At 45.7% G+C, this 18833-nt stretch overlaps 1 protein-coding gene across 8 annotated transcripts in view; it reads right to left on the bottom strand.

Annotated features, from left to right (window-relative positions):
- The window catches only part of trim9 (tripartite motif containing 9), a gene marked incomplete at both ends in the record, with an annotated part of 39704 nt that overhangs the window by 9761 nt on the left and 11110 nt on the right, over nucleotides 1–18833 (bottom strand). For 6 of the 8 annotated variants that reach the window (XM_080532807.1, XM_080532806.1, XM_080532805.1 and 3 more), the window contains 3 exons: nucleotides 1611–1721; nucleotides 9531–9653; nucleotides 11720–11815. In XM_080532807.1, the coding sequence (XP_080388933.1) occupies nucleotides 1611–1721; nucleotides 9531–9653; nucleotides 11720–11815 (330 nt within the window). The remainder of the gene's footprint in view (nucleotides 1–1610; nucleotides 1722–9530; nucleotides 9654–11719; nucleotides 11816–18833) is intronic. The other 2 variants (XM_080532804.1, XM_080532808.1) reach the window with 2 other exon arrangements.

The raw sequence follows: 18833 nt of genomic DNA on the forward strand, positions 1-18833 counted from the left end.
TTAATAGGTCCCCATCTCGGCAATTTTGAAAGCTCACAATCGAGCCAAACAAGTCTTGTTGTGAAAAATGTGTTTTCCGGTTTTTGGCATAGGACGACAAACGAAGCGATGAAGAACCCACTCGATATCATATCCAACAGTTTTACATTCATTAAATATATACATTTAGTTAGCAAAGTCGGGTGGGGGGTATTATTCGTATTAGTGTGGCAGTGTGTGTAGCCACGCCCACCCCAGCTGTATGTAAGGAGCCATCTGCGTTTGTTTACAAATGTACAAGATGGAGGCTCAAGCTCTCGCTAATGCTATCAACAGAATTTCATAAGCAGGCAGAAATATCGACAGTGGGCAATTAATGAACTCCTTCATATTGGACTATACATAACGGGAACTCCGAACTCCGAATCTGACGATGACAGATGACAACAGAATTTCAGACATTGATCTCCACTTCACTTTTATGCTACAGTCGTCTGCAGACAGACCTTCTGCTGTGTTCTTGGGTAAGTTTTAGTGAGTTACATGTGTTGTATACTAGGATTTTGTGTTGTTTACTTACGATAGCCAAACAGTTATTTGTTGTTTTGTGAGTAAGGTAGATAGCCCCGTTGTTAGCATCAGTTATCAAACCACTGAAACTGCTCACCACAATCATGCCACCCCTCTCCAAAACTAATGAGATGGTGGGAGGAAGAAATACGTTGTCAAAGATAAAACATAATGAATAAATACATTTGTTGCAGACCTACTAAACATGCAACATACTGTACAGTATGTTTCATGCACCATTTTAGTGTGTTTGTGTGTACCAGCTAGCCAAACAAGTGTTAGCTTGTTAGATAGCTAGCTAGCTTTGTTAGAGATGTAATAGATTATAGAAAAAGTAAATGCTTTTGTAATGAACGGTAATGTTATGTGGAATCAAAAATAATGATTAATTCATTGATATGTAGATTTGCTGTAGAATAATACTGTGAATTGAAATGATTTCACTAGCCTACTTCAGTACAAGTACAGTACACTGAGTCTATGGAAAACCTACACTAGAGAAGTGTCCACACCTCTGACCTGAAATTTGTGTTACAGAATGAGGAGGTGAGAGGTTCTGAGAGATGACACCTTGATGAGTCACCAGCACTTCAGGTATTTGTCATTGTATAAGCAATTCTATTTCATGAAGATAGTAGTAGGCTATTTCGTAAAAGTGGTGTTGGTAACAGTGGGCAATCATTTGAAATGTACTGTCTTCTTTTTTTATTACAGCTTTGATGCCCAGATGGGATGGGAAGGAACTACGCCGAAGTCCCACTAGACTAGATGCTTTATGGACTATAATGATAAATGCATGCACACGGACAACATTATTCTTTTTTACCATTCTATTATTGTATTACTCAATTGTATCTTGCCTAATTTTCGAATCGAAAAAACAGAAAAAAGATATTGCCCTAGTTGAGGACTTTTTAACCATGCCCTGTCACATATGTGTACCAAGCTTTAGCTACAGGACTGGGGTTCCAGTGAACCAGCAGATATGATCCGATCAGCTGTACTGTATGTGATAGTGTAGCTAAACAGACACACAACAGGGAAGAGGGAGGGGGACCCACCTGCAGGAAACCACTGGGGTCATTCTCCTTGATGACCTCCAGACAATACTCCATCAGCCCAGTGGTCTGACGCAGCTTCACCGTGCAATGGGAGATCTGGTCTCTTACCACCTGGGGGGAGGGAGAGAAGAGGAGGAGGGAGAGAAGAGGAGGAGGGAGAGAAGGGGAGGAGGGAGAGAAGGGGCGAGGAGGGAGAGAAGGGGAGGAGGGAGAGAAGGGGGGGAGGGAGAGAAGGGGAGAGAAGGAGAGAAGGGGGCGGGGTTAGGGGGTTGTTAATGAAAGATGAACGGTGGACAGAGTTGGATAAAGAGATGACTTAGTCTCAGAGGTTGAACACCAGAGAGAAGAGAGACAGGTTGTCAGGGGAGGAGGAAGAGGACAGGAAGTGACACATCATTTTTCATAGACACCTTTGTCACCTTCGTCACCGTCACTGACTCATCAGCTGCTTTGAGTGGCAGAGATTCACATTCTGCTGTGGGGGGAACTGCACACGCTAATGTCCAACTGCCTCAATTTCAACATTTAAGAAACCAGTGGAGGTGGCTGGACCTGGGTTGCTAGGTAACAGCACTTCATTGCTTCTATCCAAACAGCTCCAGGGTCTAGGAAGAGCCTCAGTGTGGTGATGAAACGACTTTAAAATAAACCTGATGTGAACCGCGCACGCTTGCATGCAAACAGGCATGCAACGCACATGGGTACACACACACACACACACACACACACACACACACACACACATAGGCACACACACACACACACACACACACACACAGACACAGGCACAGGCACGCACAGGCACAGGCTAAACACAGCTAAATATCATTGTGATAAATTCCGTATCACTGTAATCAATCTATTCAACAATAGCCAACGTGTGGAGGATTGTCACAAAGTTCCACCTGTTTTCATATACAGGACGTATATCCTCACCCCAGTAAATGGTAAATGGACTGCACGTATATAGCACTCACTGGGAGCAATTTGGGGTTCAGTGTCTTGTCCAAGGACACTTCGACATGTGGCCAGCCGGGGCTCGAACCGCCGATGTGCCAACCTTGCGATCATTAGGCGGCGGCTCTACCTCCTGCGCCACAGCCGCCCCCTTATACAGTATATATCCTCACCCCGGGACTTGGATGATTTTGGGCTTGTCTGTGTTCCCCTGGCCCCGGGCCCGGCCTGCGGTGCCGGTGTCAGGGCCGGACCGTCCACACCCCTGCAGTGGGCTGGCACAGGTCCAGGTGGTGCTTCTCACCGCTGGTGCTGCCTGTTTAACGGCCAGATTTAAAAAGAAAACCCCCTGGGCTCCTGTCCTCTCCCCCCCTTCTCCTGTCCTCCCCCCCTTCTCCTGTCCTCTCCCCCCTCTCCTCCCCCCCTCCTCCTCCCAACCCCACCACATCGCCATCCAGACAATCCCAGCACAGAGTGATCTGCTTACAAAGCAGTTTCTCTCTCAACATTCCTCCTCATTCAGCCAGCCTTGAAAACCCACATCAGCTTGAGACAAAGATATTAAACTGCTACAGGCAATAATATCACCCACCCCAGCTGATCAGCTGATGACCAGCGCAGGCCAAGGTGGATTCATTCTTCTTTGTGTTATGTCAGGGGGAGGGAATTTAATTTAGAGAAAGAGAGAGAGAGAGAGAGAGAGAGAGAGAGAGAGAGAGAGAGACACACACACACACACACACACACACACACGAACGAGATGGGGGATGACAGTGTGTGTGAGAGAGCAAATGTGAGCATGTGTGTGCATGTGAGAGAGAGACAGAGAGACAGAGAGAGAGAGAGAGAGAGAGAGAGAGAGAGAGAGAGAAGGAGAGGTGTAGAGGACAGAGCTGTCTAAGTGGGCCAGTGTCTCTGCAGCAGAGAGGAGGAGGAGAGAGAAGGAGAGAGGAGGAGGAGGAGATGAATGGCGATCGGAGCCAGCGGGGCCGGGAACACGTCCTCTCTGAGACACACGTGGTCAGGGTAATTAAACACTGTCACACCAAATTCAGCTGCACCTCTAAAATGGTCCCAACCAGAGACAGGGCAGGCCCGAAATAAGAGCAGAGAGAGAGAGAGAGAGAGAGACTGTGATACTGTAAGAGTGTCCAGTAGAACGAACATTCACCACATACAAATAATATCACATCTGGTTTGAACAGAATCATTGATTACAGTACAGTGAGCAGTCACTGCCTGTGTGAAGTCAACCAAAATAGCACCAGAGGAGAAGGCTATAAAACGGGGATATGTACTGTATAAAGCCAATGTCGCGCCCCCTCTATATCTCTCAGTTTATGCATTTGTGGTTTTGTTAGATTGTGTGTATCTCTGTAATTGCTTTTCCGGTTCCCTCTGTTGTAATTATGAGGCCACTGCGGCAGAACGACAGTGAGTAGCTGCCTGCAGCCTCTCAAACTGCTTCAGAAGGCCGTTCTGCTACACAGCAGCACAGGCTCACATCCAGGTACCTCTCTCCCACGGTCACATCTTTAAGCTTAACACTACAACAAGCCGTGCCTATTTTACCTACTAGAGAGCTAGAGCCGCCTTGGGGGTCAAATAGACCCCCCTTTTTAGAATGTAAACCTGCTATTTTACACACAGAGATCACTAGAGGGCGCTTCTTTTTTTTCTACGCACATACTGTATGTAGGAAAAGTCATGAAAGGAGGGTCCTGAAATTTGATAGAGTGCAAAGATAGAATGTTTACTCACAGGGGTCACCGTGACCCCTCGCGGATCTTCTAGTGTTAAACCACTCAGATTGGCAGTGTTGAGGTTCTCTCTTCAACCAGATCTCTTTAAAAATAGATTTTGATGTCAATGAGACTAAGTTGGATAAATACATGTAAAAAACATGTTGTTCCCTCAATGTCTGATGAGGTTGGGATGGTCAGAGTGATCTGTCAACACTGATATTCAGGTGTGAGTGTGTATCTAGAGGTTGCTGAGCAGTGAGCACCCATCACAGCTACAACTATGGGAAACTGTTCTTTCGACAACAGCATGTTTGGATACTGGATTCTGATTGGCTAGCAACAGTGGTAAATATCCCAACAACCTTCAGTTCAGACCGCATTTCCAGTATCAATGCGCCTCCCAATCAATCTGATTAAGAACACCTGTGCTGACCTACAATGCAATCGTTGATCTTGTTGATGGGACTATATTCTGTGGCGGAAGGATATATGTACTCTGAAACGATTAATGATTGTAAACAAATGAATTTAATGTTACAACTGTGTATTTATTTTTTATATTATGTGGTGGCTGTTGTAAAGCAATTTACCGTTCGAGGGCAAAGGGGGTTGTGGTCTCATTTACCACTGTACAGGGTTTTCCTACTCGGCTTCGCCTCGTGCCACAACCCTGTACCAGTGGTGAATGAGTCCACAACCCCCTTCCTCTCATGGTACATTGCTTCTCTAACACCTCTATAGGGGCCTATTCTATTCTGCACTCCTGTTCTGAACACTCTGATCTCATCATCTCCCCGTTCCTCCTACTGTATCCATGTTTGATGCATTTTATAGAAGTGTTGCTTTGAATCCTACAGCAACAGGGACATCCTGCAGGGCTGTGAGACCATAGCACACACAGGTGACAGACAGTAATAACCATGAATTGTCATTACTCCATAAACAGCGATAATGAAAAACACTCTTTTGGACATTTGCTTTTCCTATCAATGAATAGAGAAACAGTCATCATTCAGGGTTAGGGTATTGCTGCCGGTGAAAATTCCATTCACACTGATAGAATAAAATGGTTCCTTCTAGAAGACTCTATACAGTGTTTTTCCCAGAAGACTCTCATCTCCATCCATCAGCCACAGAACACCTTCCCTCTGTTTGAGTGAGTGCAGAGAGCCATTGATGATGGCTGCAGGGGGAGAAGGGGACTCCAGGGATATACACACTGTCACACAGGAGTGGACGGGTGAACAGACAGCAGATTATTTTAAAGAGAGAATTAAAAAAAGCCTCAGAGTTCTTCGTATTAGTGGCCTGGGGTGGTCCAGTGGTCTAGCACCACGGTCTACAGTGCACACATATGCTCATGTCGACATGGGTTCAAATCCAGCCCATGCCCTGCTGACACGCCCTCTCTCCCTTCTTCTCCTTACTTTCCTGTCTGTCTTCACTATACTATATCTGTCCAATAAAAATAAAAATATGAGTGGGACTGCCCCACTCAGAAAAAAAAAAGAAGAAAAGTTATTCGTATTAGAGAAACCTGGCTGCACATCCCTCAGGGTATGGAACGGCTAAGACCACAGCAAGGGGACAGCCTTACGGTGCAGTGCCTTATGGGTATTGCTCTGATCACCCCTCAATGGAATCACAGGGAGCTGGGCTAGTACTTAGGAGGAGGGTGAACAAGGTATGCGGTCAGCTCTAGGCCTGACTCAGGGGAAGAGGACACCCCTGCCTTGCATAGTCCCGTGGGCTGCGCCATTTAAACAACCAGGCAATTCTCATGATTGGGCAATGGGACACAAGCTCAGGCTTGATCACCCTGTAGCTGGCCACCTTAGATGGGGGTGTCTAGTGTTGAAAGGCCGAAAACACCCCATGATTCAAAGGTACACTACTGATGATGTGTCCCGAAATGTACATCCTTCCCATGTCTGAGATACAGCTCCCATGCCACTCTCAACATCAAGGCAAACCTCATGTGTGTACCATCCATTGGCACAACGGACATGGTGAGACGTTCATATTAGCAGCTAGTGCTGACCCTATTAGCAGCTAGGGCTGACCCTATTAGCAGCTAGGGCTGACCCTATTAGCAGCTAGGGCCGAGCCTACGGTTAATCCACACTAAGAGAAGGGCCTCCTCATCCCAGAGGAAGACAGTGTAGTGGCAACTAGAGTGTTCCAGAGGGTGCACGGATGGTATGCTGCACTATGATTGGTTGGCTAAAGCCCAATTTATGCTTCTGCGTAAAATCGACGACGTAACCTACGCCGTTGCTTGCGTAGGCCCGCAGACTACGCCGTAGGCTACGGCGTAGGTTGACGCGCACCTCTCCAAAAATGTAACTACGCGACAGTGCCTACTCAACCGTAAGCACTGTGATTGGTCCGCTTGGTAGCACATGATTCCGATATGATTCCGACTCTCTCGTAGGCCAAAATGCGGAAGCCATGACAGAAATGTCATTTACTTTTTCTGTAATTACTTATTAATAAAGATTAGAAAAATTATGATGACTATCGTATTATCTTAGTTTAATGTCATTTCAATGCATCATAGAACTTTTATTTACAACAAGCATAACCAATGTACACTGTTCCAACGGAGCGCCCTATGGAAGCGTCAGGCACAGCCTTCCTATAAGGAGCGCGATTCACATTTACGAGATGTACAATCCTGTTTATTTAGAAATAAATTATTAGTTACAGGGAGCCCCATGGCTGTTCGTTGGGTTTAAATTATATTTATGATAGACATATTTAATGTAAAGTTATCTATAAGAACTATGATTGGTCTGCTTAGTTGCGTCACATTCCGACTCTCTCGTAGGAATGCGGAAGCCATGACAGAAATGTCATTGACCTTTTCTGTAATTACTTATTAATAAAGATTAGATTTTATATGATAACCATCGTATTATCTTAGTTTAATGTCATTTCAATGCATTATGGACATTTTCTTTACAACAAGCATAACAAGAAAAATCGCGATTATGCCACTATGAGTACACCGTTCCAACGGAGCGGATCAACGCGACGCAGAAGTATAAATTGGGAGAGCCCTTGCGTATGCTACGGCTTAGCTGAAGGTGTTACCTGTACCCTTAGACTCAGACTGAAACACATTGAGCAACCGAGTGTCCTATGCTGATGCAGCTACTAATGTTTGTGTTCAAGAATTTTATTGTAAAATGTGAATGCAAATAAAGATACTAAAATGTGTGTGTGTGTGTTTTCTCGTACTTGACCTTTAAGACAAATGGAGGGGAGGGGAAAAAGAGAACTGAAGGCTTTCATAACGCCTCAGAATACGAGCGCCTCTGCTATCAATAACAGCCATGCAGAACCCCATCCTGACGTTATGAAAAATGAACCTGACTCATATTACTGAGGACCGCTCGCCTCCACAGCTTCGACAACAAGCTCTCCACATCCTGGTCACCATGGAGACGAGCCTCTGGCGTCAGCGAGCTCGTCTCAGAGACCAGAGGAGAGGAACCGAGCAACAAGCTTGAATAGCTCTCTCTATGAGACGACAGACAGACCAGCTACAAGGCTACAGCAACTGCAGTTACCCAATTCTGTGGTTTTTAAGGTTTGTTCACAGCATGATATATAATCCATGTTTACATAAGCAACCTGGAGAACATCAATCAGTCTCAAAGTAAAGCAGCTATATGTAGTAGTAATGTAGTTATGTAGCAGTAATGCATAGATAATAATAATAATAATAATAATAATAATAATGTATTTGTATAGCGCTTTTCCTGCAAACGTTGCAGCTCAAAGTGCTTTAATCATTATATAATCTGAATTTAATTATTTTTTTTAAAGGATGGGTTTTTATAATCTTAATTTAATTATTTAGTCATTTAAAGGCAATATTAAAAAGATGGGTTTTTAGTCTTGACTTGAACATATTTGCTGAGGTTGCATCTCTAATGTAAACTGGCAGTGAAGACACAATCTGGGTGCATAAAATGAGAATGCAGCCTCACCAAATCTCTTCTTTTGTACATGTGGTACACAGAGAAAACCAGCGTCAGAAGACCTGAGAGCTTCTTTTTTATTTTTTATTCTGGCATTTTCAGGGTGAAAATACTAGCTTCATTCATAGACAGCCTATCTAGAGAGAGGTAAATTAATCTCCCTTCATTAGTCGAATGTTAATGGACCAGAAAACATCCCCTCAACTGGCCCTGTCAGGACGTCTCAAATTAACCTTCCTGCACGTAGAAGCCGAGCCCCGTGTCTCATGTTTAACAAAGCAGGGAGGAGCTTTAACCAGGATTATCCTCTGATATAGAGGATGTGCAGACGCCGTCTCTAGAACAGTGTTTTGTATGTGGAACAGTCTTTATGTGTAGTTCATTAAGAAGCATTACTTGAGATGTGCAACCCCCTTTGGCGAAGCATGAAATGTGTGTGTGTCTGTGTGCGTGTGTGTGGCTGTGTGTGTGTGTGTCCATGCACACATGAATGCATGTACATGCTGTGTTTCGGGCAAACAACCCCACATGTATGAAACCTTAATTCCACAGACCACCCAGGCATGAAATTGGATGGTTGTACGGCACCAGTGTATCTCCCCCACCTCCTCTTGTGTCGACTCTTGAGATACAAAATACTGGGGGATTAAACTGGAGCTATAAAATCATGTTCTGAGAACCTCACTCTTCCAAGTCGTACATCTAGGGGGCGGCTGTGGCGCAGGAGGTAGAGCCGCCGTCTAATGATCACAAGGTTGGCAGATCGGTGGTTCGAGCCCCGGCTGGACACATGTCGAAGTGTCCTTGGGCAAGACACTGAACCCCAAAATTGCTCCCAGTGAGCGGGTTGGCCGGCGCCTTGCTTGCCGCCATTGGTGTGTGAATGTGTGTGTGAATGGGTGAATGAGAGGCCGTTGTGGAGCAGCAAAAAAGGCGCTATATAAGTGCAGTCCATTTACCTTTACCATCTCTGCACTTATATGAATTATGACATTGAATATAAATATGACATCTTTCTTCTTGGGGGGAAAATCTTCTTGGTATGAAGTAAGACTTCCCCACCTACAGTACCACACTCCTCTAATTGTGAGTCGAGGAGTTTATAACACAGTACTCAGGCTTCATTATAGGACATTTCAAACGGAGGGCTAATGGTAATTCTGTGTGTTTCTTTATTCATCAGATTCAGAAGTCCTTCAACGCCCCGGGGCTCGGCCACGGCCGCTCACCTTCAGCTTGTGCTCGTGCTCCTTGTTGACGCGGGACAGCAGCTGGGCCTTGCGACGGTTCAGGGCGTCAATAAGGGCGTCACACTGCGCCACCAGACAGGCCTCAAACTCCACCCCGTTCTCCTACAGGACAGATTAGATTAGATTAGATTACCGGTAGATTAGATTCAACTTTATTGCCGTTGCGCGAGTATAAGTACCAGACAACGAAATGCAGTTTAGCATGCAAATTGTGATAGAAAAACATGATATATAAAACAGTGATAGTGATAGGTACAGTATGGGTATAGTACAGTTAGAGGTATAATATACAATGTATATATGTACAGTTAAGGTAGCTATGTACAGTGTGGTATGTACAGATGTATAAATAGAGGCTATATCAAAAAGAGGTGCAATGTGCAAAATATGGTATGTGCAAAGGTAGTATTTGTAAACAACAGTAGTGCAAAGGGTAATTGAGTGATCACATTGACCAGGGTTGTGTGCAACTAGCAGTAGTGCAAAGGCTCAATTGGATTGATCACAGTGGCCGGAGGGGATACTGAGAGTCATTGTACACCATATGTGTGTGTGGAGGGGGGGGGGGGGGAGGATTGGACACTGTAGTACAACAGTACAGGGGCTTGGGCACAGGCACAGGCACAGACACAGGCAGAGACTCTGACAGAGAAACATGGGGGCGAATGGATCCTTGAGCAGACATGGCCAGACAGAGAACATGTAAAGGCAGACGACATACAGATACACTCAAAAAGGAGTAGGAAGAGAAGAACTGATTCAGACGCCATACTAAAAGAGAACCCCCCTGAGGATATTGATTGTAAGAGACTATACTGTTTGGAGTAGTAGTGGATTACCCCCCGAAGTCGTGTCGTGTCCGGTTTTGTTTTGTCGTTGTTGTTTTGTTATATGTTAAATACTGAACAGGAGGGGAGGGGACACCCTGCTAACTATCGAGTGGGCTGTCCGGTACCCCCACGCGGGGGGAACCTTGACGCTCAATATCTCTGAACTACCCTAAACGGAGATAGAACCTTAGCATTCTAAGCTCACAACCTGTGTCTGGCCTCGGCCCTGTGTGGGAACGAGCCAATTGGTTTTCAATGTACATGCAGAGCTGTTGGGGTCGTGACAACTTATCTGGTGTACTCATACGAAGAGGGCAGAGAGAACAACCATCAAGGTGAAGAGGCACCAAGGTATTTGATAGTGTTGTGTAGTAGAATCAGTACGTATGTTCAGCCCTGGCCATCCCACCCAGGTCCACTCCTCCTTTCCACTCCGCCTCTCCACTCCTCCACTCCTCCTCTCCACTCTTCCTCTTCCACCTGGTGGTGACCTCACCTTCAATGTTCCCCACCCTGACGTCACTAGTAAGGGTCGCCCCGGCGCGTCGGCAGGCTGTGTGACGAAGAAGATGGATCAGAGTGGATATCTAATATTTAGGATATCTAATCCCATTCCCAACCCTCCTAATCTGGCCGTGTGATGGCCTTATTCCCACACAGTGGAACATGTCGGGAGACTAGACATATCGGGAGACGAGCACAACATACGGTATGACACCCAAATGTTTTATTCAACGTTGCTGAGTGGTTCTATAACACTCAGAGCAAAGTGAAGTCTGAAAAGTTAATTAAAAATAAATACATATGGAGTGACCTTATGTAATATCCATATGAGTAAACAACGCCTACAGGGTGATATGGGGTGAGGTGTTTGTTTGCTTGTTTGTTTGTGTCTGTCTTTTGGAGTATGCCAGTGATGGAGAGTCTGAGGGGAGAGGAGGGCTTGAAAATGGAAAGGTGGGGGGCGGGGGGGGGAGAGTATTCGGTTGTTAAGTCGTGACGTGTTTCCGGGTCCAACGTTGGCTGAGGCGCTCTCTTCGAAAATGCCTCAGTAATAATAATAATTCATTATATTTGTATAGCGCTTTTGCGAGGCTCAAAGACGCTGACAAATATGGGAAAAACTGGAAAGTGCTGTGTCCCTTGTTGTATGAACAGATCCAAGTCTAAAAAAACGATTGAACTGTCATTCTACCGCTGTAGTACACTGGTACTCTGGTGCGGGGAAGTTTTGGTTTGGACCCGGAAATTGCTAAACGTCACGTTTGACGTCAGACTTAACAACCGAATAGGGATGAGCTACAGTATGTAGAGGGAGGAGCTGCTGTATGACGGTACCTGGATGTGCTGCACCATGTTCCTCAGCTGCACCAGGAACTCCTTGGCTTCCGTGGCTCTGTCCGACAGGATGTTGAGAGCCTGGGAGAGCTGGCCCTGCGGGGGAGAGGGGGAGAGAGCATGAGGAGAGAGCCAGAGAGCATGAGGAGGAGGAGAGGCAGAGACGTGGACACTTCGTGACGTTAGAATTATAAGGCTCTATCAAAATTGAGTTTTTTTACATAATCTGATCCATTAGGTGTTTATAAATGCCTGTGTGGTGTTATTTTAAAAATGTTGACATTTTTTAGTTAGTAATTCATAAAATACAAAGGTTCCATCTCACAAAACATAATGGAATGTAAAAACCTTGACACTCAATATTCTGAACTACCCTAAACGGAGATAGAACCTTATAATTCTAAGCTCACGACTTCCCTCTAGCAGGAGGCTGCGGTTCATCAGGACCAAAACCTCTCGCCACAAAAACTGTTTCTTTCCATCTGCAGTCAGCCTCATCAACAAGGCCCGGGACCCCCACTGACACAGACTCTTACCCCGCCCCCATAGACACTATATATTGTAAATATTCACTCATATTTATATCTTACTTTATTTTAATATCTATGCTTCTTGATGTTTTTTTTGCACTACTTGCTTTTTAATCCTTCTTCTTCTTATTCATATGTTGCCTGTTTGCATCAACTACCACAGCAAATTCCTTGTATGTGAAAACCCACTTGCCGAATAAAGTCATTCTGATTCTGATTCTGATCTGTGGACATCAGTGCTAGGCATACTCATAATAAAAAAAAAAAAAAAAAAAAACATGACAAAACTATCATCTGCAACGATGTCTGAATGCAGGTGGAATGGGTGCTGTAAGTGAATGGGTGCTTGTAAGTGAATGGGTGCTGTAAGTGAATGGGTGCTTGTAAGTGAAGCTTCCTTACAAGCTTCACTTTGTCATTGCGTGAGCTTAGAACGTTCCATCTCCGTCTAGAGTATTTTTGGGATATTGACCGTCAAAGTTTTGACATTCCATTATGTATTGTGAGATGGAACCTTTGTATTTTATGAATTACTTAACACACAGGCATTAATAAACACCTAATGGATCAGATTATGTAAAAAACTCAATTTTGACAAAAATGGAAATAGAACCGTATAATTCTAACATCACGATTATTATTCCAACGATATTTGACCTCCCTCAGGGATGACGAGTGCGAGCTGAGCTCTGTGGGCAGCCCGCGCCGATGCTGACATTTGTTCCATATCCTGAACGTAACAGGAAATGCCTTCGCTGTAGTTGTGTTGCTATGACACACAAACGTCCCTGTTTGGATAACATGGAGCTGAGGGGAGAGGAGGAGGTCGAGCACACACATAAACGGACGGGGGTTGTGTGAACAGAGGTGATGAAGTGAGAGGCCGTGGCCTGCCACCCCACCCTCCTAACGCGGCGCTGGGAACCCAGTTCAGTTGAGTAGATTGGAAAGCCGCCAAGTGAGGAGCTTGTTATCTTTCAGGGAAAGACCGAGGCTTTAGCCGGTTCCAGAACATAACCGTAGTTCCGGAATGCAGCAATAAAACCAGCCCCGAGCTGATACAGTGAAAAACCCTGTGAGAACAAACCATCATACTCTATGTCAACCTAACTCCTCTATCTACAGTATGTCCACCCCACTTCACTGTGTCAACCCCCCCCCTCCTCTATATGTTAACCCCACCCCCCTCACTGTCTGTCAACCCAACTCTAGGCATCTCGTGTGAGCCAAGTCTATGGAGTATTCAGAGTCTGCAAGGGAGGAGAAGATGGCCTTTGACCCCCCCAGGGTTTGGGAAACCATGGCAGCAGCTGCTGCTAAGAGTGACCCCGATGTGCCATGGGACTGTCAGTGGCAGCAGCTGTGTAAAGAGTGAACGTACACTTCAAGTATCATGTAGAGACTTCAGAGAACTTCCTCTGTTGCGGCTTGGGACTCACTGGGAGCAATTTTGGGGTTCAGTGTCTTGCCCAAGGACACTTCGACATGTGGCTGGCGACACGGGGCTCGAACCGCCGATCTTCCAACCTTGCGATCATTAGGCGGCGACTCTACCTCCTGCGCCACAGCCGCAGACTAGTAGATTATGGGGCATGGGACGAAATGAAACACACAGAGACTGGCTGGACACAAGGATCGTTTTGGTGAGGCCTAGTTTCTGTGAGTCTCCGAGGAGGAGTCTCTTTCTGGGTCCTTCTCTGCATCACAAACTCAATCTACTCCATTTCCACCGGATCGCCAAGCAAGCAGCCAACAAAGATTTAGAGATCCCGTCAATCATACTCCCCAAACAAATCTATGCTCTCCCCAAAACAGCCTCTCCTCCAACCTCCTATCGCTTCCTCACACTCAGTCCGTCGGCACACCGGTCCAGCACATCTGCCCTTTCAGCCGTGCTTTATTGGACCTCCTGTTATCTCACCCAGACTGTTCTCATTTCCCCCTCTCTCTCTCTCTCTCTCTCTCTCTCTCTCTCTCTCTCTCTCTCTCTCTCTCTCTCTCTCTCTCTCTCTCTCTCTCTCTCTCTCTCTCTCTCTCTCTCTCTCTCTCTCTCTCTCTCTCTCTCTCTCTCTCTCTCTCTCCCTCTCTCTCTCCCTCTCTCCCTCCCTCTCTCTCTCTCCCTCCCTCTCCCTCCCTCTCCCTCCCTCTCTCTCCCTCCATCCCTCCCTCTCTCTCCCTCCCTCTCTCTCCCTCCCTCCCTCTCTCCCTCCCCCTCCCTCTCTCTCTCTCTCTCCCTCTCTCTCCCTCTCTCTCTCTCTCCCTCCCTCTCTCTCTCTCTCTCTCTCCCTCTCTCTCTCTCTCCCTCCCTCTCTCCCTCTCTGAATCAATGACAAGCGAAATCCGGGTGCACTCGCCTTGTTAACAGTCACTGTGCGTTCGGTGACAGAGCAGAGAGAGACAGAGTCTCTCTGCCACACTGATGAAATGAACACGGTGGGTTGATTGTCTGGAGGCGTTTTTCCGCAGTGTCTGTTAGTAAGCATGCGCGCGCCTCCTCGAAACCAGGTCAAAACGTGTGATGCAAGTTAAAGTCAGTTTTTTTTCTCCACCAATGAAGGAAGGATACTGGCTGTTTTCGGAAAAGATGACAGTTGGTTGCATGGTTGGCAGGTCAGCGTACGGAAAAAAACAACCTTCGAGCTATGGAGGGGTGGAAGATCTCGACGGGGTAGTAGAACCCTCACTTCACAGCTTGAGATCAGATGTTTGACTTGCGATGGTTGCAGTAATGAAGTGGTTTAAGTGGTTTTAAGTGGCTTCTCAGACTGACTCATCAGTGGTAGGGTATTAGCAATGGCTTATCTTACATGACATATTCATCTCATAATCCCTTGGATTTGCATTTTTATTTCATTGAGGGAAATAGAACGCATTAAGCCCTGGCAAGAAAAACTAGCTTCGACTAGGATGGTCGAATTATGGCAGACAGGCGTACATAAACATAAACATACATTTCGTATGCCACATTAGGGGCATTGACAAGGATGTTGGAATGTTTGGAACGAGACCCAATCGTGGTCTCACAGGGGGGCCTGAGGATGTCCCTGCTATTTGGGGAGGGGGGTGGGGGTGGGGGGGGTAATCATCTCAGTAATTAAGCCTGAGATAGAACACGTGCTTGTCATGAATAATTCACTATTCACTCCAAGCTCTGGGGCCATTCTGCTATGTTCCATTTTCCCTCCACAGTCGAGCGAACAAGCGAATCTGTCACAGGAAAAGCGTGGATGTCAGGGAGGTGTCAGAGCCAATTTGGAATAAAACCCCCCCAACAGGAAGTGGCCTGTTTTGTACCACCAAGGAAGAACAGAAATGTGTAGGTGTAATAATGTCACTTATTAAGCCTGGAAACAGATCCAGCAGTGAAATCCTTCCTTCTGCTCTGTGAACTCATTAAGCGCTGCTGTAGCTATCTGCATTATGCCTGCATCTCACACTGACTGGAGCGCAACAGTTGGAGGGCAAAGATAGCTCCTAGTTCCCATGACCTACTTTTCCAAAAGCTACATTCAGAGAAAAAAATTTAAACACACTTTATTAGTTCACTGCTCTCTACAGAGATTCTATAGTGTAGGTTTTTTCTTTTACTGTTCTTGAATAGAGGAACCTGCACATGTTTATTAGGGCTGCAACGATTAGTCGACTAATCACGACTAATCGACTACGAAAATTCGTCGGCGTGAGATGTTGTCGTCGACTAATCACATAAAAAAAGTATATTAAAAAACGTTTTTTTTTTTTTTTTTTTTTTTTTTTTGGGGGAGCCATGCAAGAATCAGCTGGGTAAGTTTTAGCTAACGTTGTTAGCCAACTGGCTAACGTTATATTGTTAGGGTCGTAATGTTTATGTTAGCTTTACTGTTACATGTTGGAAAACAACGTCTCATGGACAGGGCTGTACATGCTATGAGCGTTTGTGCTATTAATTTATTTGCCCTGTGCGCATGTGACAGACAGAGGCGCTTGTATGTAACGTTACGTAGCAGGGGTTTTCCATGTTGAAGCCAGGAGAACGCGAGATGAAATGAAGTGAGGGGTGGTCGCTATTAAAATACCAGGTAGTCATGGTGGATGATCATGAATGATGCTTGATAAGTGAATGCTATTTCAATTATGTTGAGTCCACCAGCGAGCTGTCTGTAAGATAAACAGCGCCAAGCGTAGCCTACTAACGTGAGCTGTCTGTAGTCTAGCCAGCAATGCTAGCTAGCCAGTCAACTAGCTCTGTGAGCAGCTGTAGCTTGGCGTAACGTTAGGTTAGATAGCTAGTTAAGCCGGATTTATGCTTCTGCGTCGCCATTTACGCGCAGCGAAAAGCCACACGACTAATCGTGACTAATCGAAAAAATAATCGACAGATTAGTCGACTACCAAAATAATCGTTAGTTGCAGCCCTAATGTTTATACAAATTTTCTTTAAGGGATTTGTTGTATCTGGTTGAACATATATAATAGAGGTATTGATGACTTTTTGAGGAAAAATATCAGCATTTCACAAATCAAGTACCGGTAAATAGCTTTTTTTTGCACTCAATATGCAGATAAATAAGCTTGTTAGCATATACTGTTAGACACTTGATTTGTGAAGTGCTGATATTATCATATACTGTAGCACTGCTCAAACGGATGAACCGACTGTTTGCTAACACTGCAGCCTTTAGATGAGAGAGGCTGGCTTGAAATATTAAGTGGACCAGTTTAAGCCTTTCGCTGTTTGGGGAACCTTCTCATGTTAACAAATTGAGAGCTTACATCATCTAACATCTTGGATCAACACAGCTTCTGGTACCTCTCCTTGTTCAACCAGATACAATGTATCCCCCCTCCCCCACAAGAAAACCCTATGTGGCCGATACATTATTTATTTGTTATTTCTGCAGTCATCAATAATGCATCCGAAATCATTAACTCTACACACACAGAATGTCACCCCCTGGTCAATAAAGGAGGCTTTAAAAAGCCTAAAGACACATCCAGATCCAATCTGATGAACACCTGGGATGGTTCGCTGCTAATTAGAACAGAGAAATATTCTATTGGTAAATGGACTGACTTATATAGCGCCTTACAACGGCCTCTCATTCACCCATTCACACACACATTCACACACCAATGGCGGCAAGCTACCATGCAAGGCGCCGGCCGGCCCGCTCATTGGGAGAAAATGGGGGTTCAGTGTCTTGCCCAAGGACGCTTTCGACATGTGGCCAGCTGGGGCTCGAACCTTGCGATCATTAGACACTGGCTCTACCTCCTGCGCCACAGCCGTGGTCAACATTAGACAGCTGGTGATGATTGTCCAGTGTGGATGATGTACCTTTTATCTACTTACTGTACAAAGGACCCTCTCTAACTAGAACCCTAGAACTGAGAGAGTTGGCAAGATGTCCTGAGGTGAAAGTATAGCATTGTTACTCTCATAACAAGGTGGAGTTTGTTGGTAATTGTGCCCATTATGTTCAGTCAGCAGCAGGTGTGGCTCGTTGCAATCAAGGGCCGGGGTCAAGGGTCATTGTACAGTACAGTACAGTATAAACAGGGGTGCAAACTGGTGATGGCCCAAAAAGATGACACTTTTTTTTTTTGCGGGTAACCTTAGGGGGGATAGAGCTAGCACTAATGGTGTTAAATAGATACCGCTAGCACTAACGGTGGTCTAACTTGATTGATTGATTGATTGATTGATTGAAAACCTTTATTGTCCCCAATGGGGAAATTTTGTTGTCAAACAGCTCAGTTAGGGCAGAAAACATTCAGTACAGAAAACAGAAAAACATTCAATAAAATACATAAAGCAGTGCAGGCTCAATAAGTAAAAAGTTCCAAAAGTTCCATCTCCAGGTCTCCCCCACCCTGCAGGGCCTGGTTGTAGAGTCGGAGTGCAGCTGGAATAAAGGACTGTCCAAATCTTTTTGTACTTTGACGGGGGAGAACAAATCTGTGGCTGAACTTGCTCCTCATCCCTGCCAGCTCGCAGTACATCGGGTGGGAGGGATTGGCCAGCATGGCCGCCAGTTTTTTCCGCATCCTCTGTTCTGCCACCACCTCTAGGCTGTCCAGCCCGGTCCCCACCACAGAGCTGGCCTTCTTCACCAGTTTGTTTAGCTTCGCAGCATCCCTGGCACAGATGTTTCCACCCCAGCAGGCCACGGCGAAGAACAGAACGCTGGCAACCACCGACTGATAAAACATTTGCAGCAGCTTGTTGCAGACACCGAAAGACCTCAGCCTTCTCAGGAAAAACAGTCTGCTCTGCCCTTTCCTGAGAAGAGCCTCGGTGTTGTCAGTCCAGTCCAGTTTGTTATTAATTTGTACTCCCAGGTACCTGTAGGAGTCCACCCTCTCGACTTCCACCCCCTTGATGATGATGGGGGCTGGGGTCCTTCTCTTCCTCCTAAAATCCACCACCAACTCCTTTGTTTTGCTGGTGTTAAGCAAAAGGTAGTTGGTGTCGCACCACTGCAACAATGATGCGTGTGTAAGTAGCGGCAGCCGTGACCTTAACACCTGCAGAATTACTTCGAAAACAGTTTACCGTGACTGTAAATTCTATGCTGTCTGGAATTGTACCTAGCTCCCTGAAG

The sequence above is a fragment of the Nansenia antarctica genome, assembly GCF_963989245.1.
Source record: "Nansenia antarctica genome assembly, chromosome: 1".
Taxonomy (NCBI): domain Eukaryota; kingdom Metazoa; phylum Chordata; class Actinopteri; order Argentiniformes; family Microstomatidae; genus Nansenia; species Nansenia antarctica.